The sequence below is a fragment of the Cydia strobilella genome, chromosome 7 (genome assembly GCF_947568885.1).
Source record: "Cydia strobilella chromosome 7, ilCydStro3.1, whole genome shotgun sequence".
NCBI lineage: Eukaryota > Metazoa > Arthropoda > Insecta > Lepidoptera > Tortricidae > Cydia > Cydia strobilella.
This window is the reverse complement of record NC_086047.1, coordinates 6,086,334-6,099,398: the sequence shown is the minus strand read 5'-3', so window position 1 is coordinate 6,099,398 and position 13,065 is coordinate 6,086,334. Positions and strand designations below refer to the sequence as shown.

Here is a 13,065-nt window from a genome sequence, read left to right as displayed (position 1 = left end):
GGTTAGACATCAAAGGCCCTATCAGCCTCGATTGAAACTTTGTGTAAAAATATTTTAAAGCTGCATAATAATATCCTCCTTTTAAATAATGGAGAACAAATCTGCCGTGTCAGACGTATCTCTGCTATCTCAAAAAACACAGTTTTGAGTAAATCGACTTTAAAGTTTTTGGTGAGCGTGAAAACTAATAAACTCATATATTTCGTGAGTTTATTGAGTTAAGTCATTTTTAATATGTGTTTTGTGTTTCAATAGACGTGAAGAATAATATTTCTTTACTTTTTTCTTGTAAAAGTACATAGTTTTTGAAATAAACGCATAAACATAGTTTGGCGTAACCACTGTTTCATACATTTGGTGGTTGCGCGTAACTATGTTAACTTAAAGTTAGATGAGTTCGTTGTATGAGCGCTCATACTATTTTGCGTGGCCACGGCTCGCGGGCTTATTGAGGTTTTCGTTTATCTAAAGTTAGAAGACTACATTGTATCAACTTCTAGTAAAACGTGTAACCAGGACATGGGGAATATTGAGGTGGTCACGCGTAGTTCTTTTATCTTAAGTTGTAAGAGTTCGTTGTATTAGTGCTCCTAGTAAAACGCGTAACCAGACTACACAAGATAATCCATTTTATAATGTGCTAACTCACATTACATACAAGGAGCCCGATTTCCATCAGTCCTTACATCATTGGTTATAAAGTAGATCAATCGATTGGTGGAAAGAAGTATGTATGTATGTATGTGTGTGTTTGTTTGTATGTACTTTATTTAATATTTAATCCCAGTAAGTGTAAAAGGCGGAATTAACGGCAGGTCAGTTACAAAAAAAAAATTACCGCCTTTAAAAAAGGTTCTCAGTTTGACCCGTATGTTTGTCCGCGATTATCTCGCGTTTGGCTGAACCAATTTTGATGCGGTTTTCAGAAAAGTGTTTGTTATATTCTGGAGAAGGTTTTAGTATACATAGAGCTGAGCTGATGCTGAACCCTGGCTGTACCTAGTGGAACTCAGGTTTGGTGTAACATAGGCACACGCTGTTTTGGTCATCCAACACGTCTTAATGAGCACTTGGGGGAGCAGTACCCAAGATAAAGCTGATGCTGAACCCTGGCTGTACCTAGTGGAACTCAGGTTTGGTGCAACGTAGGCAAACGCTGTTTTGGTCATCCGACACGCCTTGATGAGCACTTGGGAGAGCAGTACCCAAGATAGAGCTGATGCTGAACCCCGGCTGTACCTAGTGGAACTCAGGTTTTGGTTCAGGTTTGGTGTAAATTTATTGTGGGTATTAGAAGATGCGGGAAGATGCTGGTGAAGGTCGCGGGAATTCGGTGGTTGCGAGCGGCACAGGATCGGGCGGAGTGGCGAGCCTTGGGGGAGGCCTATGTCCAGCAGTGGACGTCTATCGGCTGACATGATGATGATGATGATGATGATGATTAGAAGATACCTAGTAAAAATATTAAGGTAAAATAAGGACGAAAATTGCTTGTATGTTGTACGAAAATCCTGTCAGAATGTCCTTATGATAAGCGACAATGTGGTACCTTTTGCTTGAAAATGACATAAATAAACAAATACACGTGGCAAGGAGCGACGAGCCGCTCCCTCCGCGCCCCGCCCCGCCCCCCCGCCTCACCGCGAGCCGCCTATCGCCGTACTACCTGCGTGTGGTTACGCGAAACTATGATAACTCGAGATAGTAGATATCCAGTTTGCCGTAACAAAACTGCGAAGAGTTACGCATAATTATTCTAACTTGAGTTAGAAGAGATACGCATAACTCAATGTCCAAAAATTCGAAAACGTCTATCTTAAAACATGAAATATCTCAGTAACTAGACATTTTTTGAAATTTTGTTTAAGTATTATATAAAGCATAGTGTCTAGTTTCATTTTGCACTGGTTAGGCGTATCTCTGCTATCTAAAGATAGCAGAGATACGTCTGACACGGCAGAAATACTAAATAAGGCAATTTGTATTATTAATCGCTGAAACAGCTTTGCATTAACTTCCTTTGTTGGATAAGTGTAAACATTCTAAGCAGGTATTGTATAGTTATAAATATAAATTCCTGAAAATCAGTTCACTAAGCTCAACCAGTTGCACTATAAGTGGAACCTAAAACTAAAATAACACTGATCTCGGATTATGTGCGGTAGCAACTAAACCATGGGTCAAGTAACTACTGGATAGTTAGAATAGAGACGAGCTTCGAAACAGCGAAGTAGAAAGCAGTTTATCTATTGGGTTCAGCAGTTTCAGCACACACAAAATCGGCGGTGGCTACGACTAAGTTTTCAAACATAAATTCATTTCAGTACGAATACCTATGTAACAGTTTACTAAAACTGCTACCGTGATAAATCTGAATCATTTACATAAAGAAGGAAAATTTAAATAAAATATTAATTTCGGATTAAACACGCGGTTATGCTAAATCGTACGTACATACTTACGTAGCCATACCGTGGCGCGGTAAGCTGTAAATAAATGTCGCAGCGTTATGTATAAGTACCTAACTACCCTGTATAGAAAAAAATCGTAGCTCGGAGGTATGTACAGTAAGGTTCAAAATTATGAATGTATTCCATTCATAATTTCTCTATGCGATTTCGAACCTCACTGTACTGTCTGTACCTACTGTTAAACCATGCGCGCTGAAAGGGTTAATATTAACTTCGTTCGTTTTAACTTGCTGAACCTAAACGTATTAGTGACGTTATTGCTTTTTAAATTGTTAGCTAAATGTTTACGTTAAGTAATTTATATTTGAGTTACAATAAAACTTGTGTCGTGGAATTTACCTACCTATGCAATATAATGGCAAACTGTAGCAACTACAAAATGCGTCTATTTCATTCGAAAAAAATCGTTACAGCGAGCGAGACCATCTTACGTATTATAGTTATTTTAAGTTTTATTCTTATAAAATTATACTTTAAAAATAGTCAAGATGTTGATACTGGCAAACATATTATTTCCGATAGAAATAATACTAAACACAATAATTAATAACTATTTGCATACGTCTTTTTGCTTATCGTTTGTCACTGAAACTGAATTAATGATTAACTTACCATTAAACATGAGCTCTATGAGAATAAGACCTAATAATTCAGAACTGGTGCAGCAAATTTTGGACACATCGAATAAAGCTTGTACCGATTACATTATACAAATGGATGAACCTCGAAATTTTATGGTAGCTTTTGACAAGGTCAATCATATAGGCGATGTAAGGAGAAGTGACAAGAGACTCATATTTCTACCCTTAGAAGACGAATTTTATAATGCAAGTGTCCTTACTGATCTTTTGTCGCTAAAGGAAACTGGTTACGTTCCTAATATTTTGTTAATAGCACCTACTGCACAAACCTCAGCAGACTGTAAAGTATACGACATCATAACTCATACATTTGTCGGTGCCGACGAACAAATACGTGAACCTCTGTACTTGGATCGTTGGGATTCATGTACCAAACTGTTTGAAAAGGGGGTAAATTTGTTTCCTCATGACATGTCCAATCTTTACGGCAAGAAGGTCAAAGTAGGAGCATTTACATACAAACCGTACGTATTATTAGAGCTGGATCCATCTCTGGCTCCGCTAGGCCGCGATGGTATAGACATACGCGTCATAGAGGAGTTTTGCAGGTAAATATTATAGGTAACGTTACAGACAATTCAAAAAAATATACGATTTTTATAAAATTTATGGTTTTTATAAGTATAAAGAATATCTGGGAGACCGAGGTTTGCTCGGAAAACTTATAAAAACTCAAAAATGCGCGTTTTCCCAGAGATAACATAAGACCTAGCTCTAGATCGATTTCGCTCGAAAAACCCCCATACATCAAATTTCATCGAAATTGTTTGAGCCGATTCCGAGATCCCCGAAATATATAAATATATATTTCGGGGATCGACGCCGGTCTGGCCTAGTGGGTAGTGCCTGTAAAGCGGATGGTCCTGGGTTCGAATCCCGGTAAGAGCATTTATTTGTGTGATGAACACAAATATTTATCCGTCCTCGAAACGTCGGAGGTAAATTTAATACTTATTTTACGCGATTAAGTCCCGTCGTTGTAAATAATAACAAATATTTATTTCCGAGTCATGGGTGTTTTCATACATAAGTATGTATTTATATCCCCGCCTAGCACCCATAGTACAAGCTTTGCTTAGTTTCAGGCTAGGTAATAATAATAATGATAAGAATTGATAATGATGATAATGATAATGTCTCCTAATATTTATTTATTTATATATAAATACAAGAATTGCTCGTTTAAAGGTATAAGATAAATATTTTAGGTGGATTAATTGTACAGTGGAAATCGTAAGACCCGACGACGGACAGGAGTGGGGTGAGATTTATGAGAACAATACTGGCCTCGGTCTAGTCGGAAATCTGGTCGAAGATCGAACGGAAATAGGAATTAGTAAGCCAATGCCTCTTTTGTACATCTTTGAGTTACAACAAGTGCCCCACCTGAAATAATTTGCGTTTCATTGCAGCATCGCTCTATTCCTGGTACGAAGAATACAGGGCATTGGATTTTTCTGCTCCTATTATAAGAACTGCTGTCACCTGCATTGCACCCGCACCTAGGCAAGTACTAAAATATTAATGATATACCTCCTACTTACCTACTTACTCGTACTTACTTGCCAAAAACAAATGGCTAACAAATGATTATAGTTTGAATGAGTGTCCAATGCGTATCAAAAATATGGGAGTCCTCAAAACCTTATGTTTAAACGCTGGTTTCATTTTGCTTCGACATAATAATTTTTTCTCCACACCAACTTAAATCATAAACTGATGGGAAAGTTGCATTTTATCCACATATGTGGCCATTGTGTGGCAAAGTAATCTGATATACTAATACAAGCATTCTGTACTCGTTGTATGGACTTTTTTGTTATCGCTAATAACCTCGGATACTAGAGCTTCCACAAGATGACACTACAGCTTCCACAAGATATTGATATCGATATTTTACAGTTATGTTAAATGTTGTGTTTCACTCGGTGGCAAAATTTGTTTACCCTCGTGCCTTGAAAGCCTCGCCATGCTCAAGATTCCACTTTTCGAACCACTCGCTACGCTTGTGATTCAATTTTTGAATCTTTCGCTTGCTCGGGTATCAATAATAATTAGCAAGAGCGGTTAAACAACAACTTTGCCTCCTTGTAAAAAAAATAACGGTTATTAACTAATAATTTTGTTCTTAGGATTTTGTCAAGCTGGGACTTGCCATTGGTGCCATTCTCGTGGCTGATGTGGATGTGCTTGATAGCTACCTTCTTCTTCGCGTCATTTGCCCTCTTCGTAGCTCAACGATCTACTGACAACATTTTCTTCGCTACGTTTGGGAATATGATTGGTCAGGTTAGTGAAAAATGTTATGAGAGGAAAACATTTGTTACAAGAAATAATTTGACGATAGCTCTCTCTGTCAATCATCTTAACTACCAAAAAAATACGTACAAATTACAAGGTGCTCACGGTCACACGGCACAACACAAATATTTAAAAATATATGCAAAACGCAATCGAATATGGCGCTATCTGCTGTCATTGCAATAAAAATAGTCAACTATGAGTCAACTTTAACGTATGTCACATTTGACACAAAATAACTATTTACTCTCGTTATTTATATATAAATAGATTTCATCTTCTATTTAGTTTTCATAGGTACGCCTTTTCCGTAATCTTGCGTATATTTGTTTTTTAGAGTCCCGGAGACTCAAGTTCCTGGCGCATACGCAGTATCTCCGGCTGGATGCTAGTGACAGGCTTAGTCATAGACAACGCATACAGCGGCGGCCTGGCGTCCAGCTTCACGGTCCCCAAGTACGAGGCCTCCGTAGACACGATACAGGATCTGGTGGACAGGAGAATGGAGTGGGGCGCTCCTGTTGACGCTTGGTTGTATTCTATGATACTTTCTGAGGAGGTATGGATTGTTGAGTGATTTGCAGAATAAATGATATAGAGGCATTGCCTGCCGATGCGATATAAATAGTCAACTAAGCCGGGTATTTTATGCTACTTCTATAAAATTAAAAAGTCCTTGAAAATATGTAGAATTGGAAAAAATGTCTTGGTCCTTGAAATTACTGTTAAATAAGCTGATAAAAAATGATTTTAATATACCTAACTTTTATTTCCAGCCCCTAATCAAGAGTGCAATAAGTCAATTTAAGGTTTATCCACCACAAAAATTGACACAAAAGAGCTTAACAAGGAGTATGGCGTTTAGTATTGAACGCCTTCCTGCAGGTAACTATCTGTCTGTCAAGTCAATAATAGTTATTAATTAATCATCTTCCTATTATCGTGCCGGCTTCGGAAACTTAATACCAAGAGTTGACTAAAAAAACCGGCCAAGTGCGAGTCGGACTCGCCCACCGAGGGTTCCGTATTTTTTAGTATTTGTTGTTATACCGGCAACAGAAATACATCACCTGTAAAAATTTCAACTGTCTAGCTGTCTATCACGGTTCATGAGATACAGCCTGGTGACAGACAGACAAACGGACAGCGGAGTCTTAGTAATAGGGTCCCGTTTTTACCCTTTGGGTACGGAACCCTAAAAAGAACGTCGTCTGTCTGACCTTCCAATTGCATAATTTGTATTCTATGGCTGTGTAATGCCTACTTTTACTCTCTGACGTCTCAAGCGCCTCACGTCTTACTCTTTACGGTCTTACGCTATATATCCGCATATATTTTGTCTAGGATCCTTTGCGATCGGCGAGTATATAACCAAGGAAGGTGCAAAGAACCTCGAGCTGATGCTGGAGGACATGTACTACGAACAGTGCGTGGCGATGACGAGGAAGAGTTCTCCGTACACCGCCAAGCTCACCGAGTTGGTTGGTCGTCTTCAACAGTCTGGGCTGTTACTATGCTGGGAAACGCAGGTGAGGATGTAGACACCGATCCGATTCAGGTTAGGACTTAGACACGAGATTCTTTGCCCCCTCCTTGGTCAGTAGTCAGTACGTAACTAAGGAAGAAGCCACGAACATGGAGCTGACGTTAGAGGCTACGAGCAGTGCGTGGTGATGACGATTTACACATGTAATTTTGAAATAAATAATGTTAGTTAAAATTTAAAGCGAACACATTGAGCTTGAGGTGATCTAATGATGGCGTCAGAGGGTGACCGTTGCTACGACGTAATACCTATAATTATATGGAGTAGCCTAATTAAGTTTGGTTTCATTAGAATGTTTGACTAGATGGAAATGCCTATGACAAGATGGAAACGCGTTAGCATCTTGATAATTGTTTATAGAAAAGAACAGGCGGCTATAAAACTTTCACCAATAATTAAGTATTTGACAAAAACCTAAACAAATGTTATATACGAAGGAAAAAATGACCAAAGCCTCCGTGTCAAGAGCTGGAATCGAACCAGCGTCCCCCGTTTACCGGACAGGTGCCTGAACCACTCGGCACAAAATATTTATAAAATATTTTCATAGAAAGTAATTTAATTTGTTCTTAGAGTATTTGACAAAAACTTATTTAAATTTATGTTACAGATCGCTTTGAAATATTTGGATTTTAAAGTGCAACAAGAAGTAAGACTGTCACGAACAAAGAAAGACATAGATGGAGTTGAGCCGTTAAACGTAAAACAGCTATTGGTGGGTATTCATTATTTAACAGGCATATTCTGATTTTAATAACAAGTCACAAAATATTGTCTTCGGTTACCGCGATAGTTACTCATGAAATAAAACTATGAAAACGGATTATATCGCGTATATTGAATTTATAATTCATCCCGACGTTTCGAACTCTTTACAGCGTTCGTGGTCAACGGGTGACTGAGGAAAAATTACAAAATGCAAAAATACCCACATACTAAAATAATGAACAATCATAGACTACAAACTTTAAGGCTGGTTGTACATGCAAAATCGGTTCATAAGGCTAGTTATACACTATAATTATTTTTCAAGTAAAGATATATATTATATACGCGATAAAAAAAAAAAAAAAAAACTATGCCGGCTCCAACCCTACACCACGGACCCGAGAAGATTTAATTCCCTCCTAAATTGTAGGAGGGTATCCCAATATGGGACCGGCAACAAACTCGGCGGGACACATCTTTTCAAAACATCAGAATGTCCAGCATCATCCAACACTACGGTCTCACAGTCTATGTCTCGCTTGCTCCTTTATCAGGTGGACTACAGGATCCCAAGCTGGTGGTAGAGAAAAGCCATCTTCCCTATTAAAGTTTGGATATTTCTTAATCTCAATGGCCTCGCGCAGCATTCTGGGTATGTAACGCTTCTCCTTGGCAAGAACCAGAGGCTTATCAAACTTGATTGAGTGATTGGCTATATCCATGACATGCTCACAGACAGCAGACCTAGGTCGACGGTGCTTGACATCAGCTATGTGTTCCTTCACCCGAGTGGAAATGCTCCGTTTCGTCTGCCCGACATATGATAGGCCACACTCACAGTCCAGCCTGTACACTCCTACAGTCTGTAGAGGGGTATTGCATTTTACAGGCCTCAGGAATTGTGACATCTTCTTCATTGGCTTGAAATATGTTTTTATAGAAGCACGCTTCAAGATGTGGCTGATCCTGTCCGTGACCCCCCTGACAAAAGGCAGAATGGCAGGCCTGCGCTCAACTGTGGGGATCTTAATGTGGGACCTCTGGTTGACCCGCGGTATCCTGAGCTCGTTTGCCTGGAGCGCGCGCCTGGCATGCTGGAGCTCCGCGGCCAGATGCTGGTCATCACATATCCTCTGGGCTCTCTGAAACAAAGATTTGCCTACTGTAACAAGTTGACTGGGATGGTGATGCGATTTGCCATTTAAGTACCTATCAGTATGAGTAGGTTTCCTATACACAGTGCGACCTAGGGTGTTATCAGGATTTCTTTTTACCAATACATCTAAGAAGGGGAGAGAACAGTCTTTTTCCAACTCCATAGTAAATTTTATTTTGCTATGGATGGAATTTAGGTGATCCAAGAAAGTTGAAACACTACTTTTTGGAAGTATAGTAAAAGTGTCATCTACGTATCTTTTAAATATCTTCGGTCGCACAGGAGCCAATGAGAGTGCCCTCTCCTCGAAGTCCTCCATAAAGATGTCAGCGACTACTGGAGACACCGGAGACCCCATGGCCACGCCGTCGACTTGAAGGTAGAATTCACCATTCCATAGCAAGTAGCCAGATGTAAGGCAATGTTCCAACAGCTTAGCATATTCCTCTGACATGTTCTGCTCACATAACCTCTTCTTGACAATTTCAATGCAGTCTTGTACCGGTAGGCTTGTAAATAGCGACTGGACGTCAAAACTGACCATGATCTCATCATCAGTCAATGTTAGGTCTGGTTCTTGCCAAGGAGAAGCGTTACATACCCAAAATGCTGCGCGAGGCCATTGAGATTAAGAAATACCCAAACTTTAATAGGGAAGATGGCTTTTCTCTACCACCAGCTTGGGATCCTGTAGTCCACCTGATAAAGGAGCAAGCGAGACATAGACTGTGAGACCGTAGTGTTGGATGATGCTGGACATTCTGATGTTTTGAAAAGATGTGTCCCGCCGAGTTTGTTGCCGGTCCCATATTGGGATACCCTCCTACAATTTAGGAGGGAATTAAATCTTCTCGGGTCCGTGGTGTAGGGTTGGAGCCGGCATAGTTTTTTTTTTTTTATTTTTTTTTTTTTATTTTTTATTTTTTTTTTATTTATTTATTTTTTATCGCGTATATAATATATATCTTTACTTGAAAAATAATTATAGTGTATAACTAGCCTTATGAACCGATTTTGCATGTACAACCAGCCTTAAAGTTTGTAGTCTATGATTGTTCATTATTTTAGTATGTGGGTATTTTTGCATTTTGTAATTTTTCCTCAGTCACCCGTTGACCACGAACGCTGTAAAGAGTTCGAAACGTCGGGATGAATTATAAATTCAATATACGCGATATAATCCGTTTTCATAGTTTTATTTAACAAGTCACAAATTAGATCCGGATCAGTTATGGATCTAATTCATGGCTTGTTATTAGAATCAGAATACGCCTGTTACTCAATCAATTATCAAATATATTAATATAAATATATTCAAGCGATTTTGATGAAATAGGTATGTCATGCATAATGCTTAAGCTTAAGGAAATGTAACAGGCAATTTAATATTTTGTCAAATTTTAATTTCAATCCCTAGAGGGAAAATATATAAAATAGTATATGCAAAAGATGAACTCACTTGTCTTTCAGCGTCTTTAACTCTACAGTCCCACATCTTAACAAAAGCCATATTTTAATGAAATAATGTTTATTTTATATATTTTCAGGGTATCTACTTGCTTTACTTTGGAGGACTCTCTATATCGATCCTAGTTTTCATTGCGGAATTGCTCATCAAACGCGGTAAAGCTACAATTGTGATATGAATTATACAATAGATGTGATTTATTTCTGATGATAGTGATGATTAATGTTTGCACTTTGTTTGCCTGCTTAGTTTAATTCCATGCAAGTTCGATTAAATGTTATAATACCCCTTATTAAGTAATATACGTAGTTTTAAGATGATATGATTATAATTAATTAAGTTTACCACCTAGGGGTAAGCGAAATTATGGGACAGCAAGTGACACACTTGTAGGGAAAATAAACAATTAGAGATATGTACTTAAAGACATTAAAAACTAAAATAAATTATAATACTGAAAATAAAACTAATACATACATAAAATTTACTAAAACATACTTACGTAGAAGGACTATTTCCTCATACGGTTTATCTTGCCCCTAGCAAAATAAACTATGTTTCTTTAACCCCCACTTCGCATTTTTATCACATGTCATGCCATGCGTCACTTTCGCACTTACATATTTGTTAGAACGTGACAGGCATGGTGACAAATGATAAAGAGCCGACCATCTTAGCCCTACTGACGACAAGTGAGATGGTGAAAAAAAAAAAAACATGAGACGATGTTACACCGTAGGTAAGTACTAGGACTAGGTCAGTAGTTGTTACCACTTTTACTAAATATTGGTTTAACATTATTTATAAACGAGTCACTTGAGTGACTTAAATATTTATTAATTTAGCATTACAGAACCACACATTTAAATAGAGTTATAATTATTTCTTTGTTGTTGTCAACTAAATTACAGATTACAGTTAATATTTCTGGGAATGGAAAATTTTCAGTGGCATACCGGTAGGTAGTGATTATCATGATTATGGCACAGTAAATTACAAAAAGTAATTAAAAAAAACGCCTTAAATCTTTGATAGAGTTCGTGCGAAACCCTAAAAAATTTATAATTCAGAGAAAATTTTTTTTTTATTAATTTAATTATAATCGAGTACATTTCAGAGCACTGAAATGAAAGCCATTCATATTAATAATCATACAAATTGCTTCTCATAAAATTCTTGTTTGATGGGCCCGTGTAAACAAAGTGAGTACAAGCTCTTCACAAACTCGCTAAGATCTATTCCCTAGCATAAATTGACCGGTAGATTCGTAACAACTGTGGGTACGCAGAGATCATGAGATAGTGAATAGTTCAAGCGCACGCTAAATAGCTTTAATTTTCCAAGTACATAATGACATAATGAAACATACTATTACCTCGTCCATAAGATAAACAACGCTTAAACAAGTAGTTTTTACGGCCAAGCGATATTTTTCACGTGGGTTCCATTAAAACATTGAATTATTAATCCTTTATTCATCATCCTTCTTAGGTTTTTAAACTTATAAAACAATACAAAAATAGTTATTTGTTATACAAGGGTGCAAAGTTGTATTTTACCCGCGAGTGTTTTAACACACGAGAAGTAAAATACATTTGCATCCGTGTGTAATACAAAACTTTTCCCCTCACTATAGCGAGAAAAGTGCAACATCCACAGGCGTTAAATCATCTTCATCAACTGGAATCACTCATTTTTTTACGATATTATAACAAAAAACTCTGGAAATTCTTTACTTTTACGTGAGAAGTTTTTAAGTAAAATTTTTGTTGACAATGTTGACATTTCTGACGTTTGAAATGTCAATGATGCATATTAAATCACATTTAGAAACGGGTCTATCGCGAATTTATTTTGTTACCTTTATTTACCGACGTTTCGACACAGGTTTCACTGGTTGGTTGGTTTCAATGTGATTTAATATGTGTTTAAACCGCGAAAGTTTTAAATGTTATATGTCAATGATGCGTTTTGAAATTGCATTGACTTAACTTGTGCGTTCAGAATTATATTTAACATAATTATTAAAAAACAAACGTTTATTATGGAATTTTAAGGTTTATGACTTAAAATCATTAAATAAAGCTAAATCTGGTATTTTTTATTAGATTCTCAAACCATTTATTTAATGATAATTAATATCGAACGAACTATTATTATGAGCGTTTTACGTTTTGTTATCTGTCAAGCTACTTAAACACGCTCCATCCAAGGTCAAATTACTTTCCCCACTAGTGGATAAAATGCATTTTTCCCCGCTTGTTTTAAAGGATAAAAGACGGCTTTCCGAGCTAGTGAGGGGAAAATATATAAACACATTATAAAAAACCTAACCTAGGGTGCCCCCAGCAGCGGGGCAAGACCCAAGCTGCCGGTGGTCAGGGCCGCAGAGAGAGGAACCGGCAGACTATGCGCGCCGTGTCCAAGACCACCGCCTTCTGCATCTGACCCTTGATCCAACCAACTAGCAAGTCTCTCAAGATGTTGGTCGACACTCTTCGCTATTAAACCGTTCGCTGAAACAACCAGCGTAGGTGCGCTCTCCGATAACGCGCCCTTGTTACGCATCTCGATGACACATTTTAGACTGGTTCTGTACTTCTGTAACGTTCGACTCACCGGCACTCAGTAACCTTAGAGGGACCACACACAGCCTCGCAAAATATTTTTCCATTAGTTCATTTTGAATATTATTCCACTTAACATAGAGTCATAATTCAATAACCCGTTAAATAAGCGACCCAACCTTTTAGGGGTAAGGGGTGTTGTACCCT

At 37.8% G+C, this 13,065-nt stretch overlaps 1 protein-coding gene across 1 annotated transcript; it reads left to right on the top strand.

Annotated features, from left to right (window-relative positions):
- The first annotated feature begins 2,875 nt into the window (after nt 1-2,875).
- LOC134743003 (glutamate receptor ionotropic, delta-2-like) lies at nt 2,876-10,528 on the top strand. The gene is made up of 9 exons (XM_063676265.1): nt 2,876-3,660; nt 4,321-4,448; nt 4,525-4,618; nt 5,245-5,401; nt 5,751-5,972; nt 6,190-6,298; nt 6,758-6,942; nt 7,570-7,674; nt 10,371-10,528. The coding sequence occupies exons 1-9, from the start codon at nt 2,960-2,962 to the stop codon at nt 10,467-10,469; spliced, it is 1,800 nt and encodes a 599-aa protein (XP_063532335.1). The 5' UTR covers nt 2,876-2,959; the 3' UTR covers nt 10,470-10,528.
- Nucleotides 10,529-13,065: the final 2,537 nt, after the last annotated feature.

Bases quoted from the DNA above. Each gene is read 5' to 3' on its own strand.
- LOC134743003 (XM_063676265.1), top strand. From the start codon at position 2,960: ATGTTGATACTGGCAAACATATTATTTCCGATAGAAATAATACTAAAC. The intron at 3,661-4,320 runs GTAAATATTATA...TAAATATTTTAG, and splicing joins GTCATAGAGGAGTTTTGCAG to GTGGATTAATTGTACAGTGG. The intron at 6,943-7,569 runs GTGAGGATGTAG...TTTATGTTACAG, and splicing joins TACTATGCTGGGAAACGCAG to ATCGCTTTGAAATATTTGGA.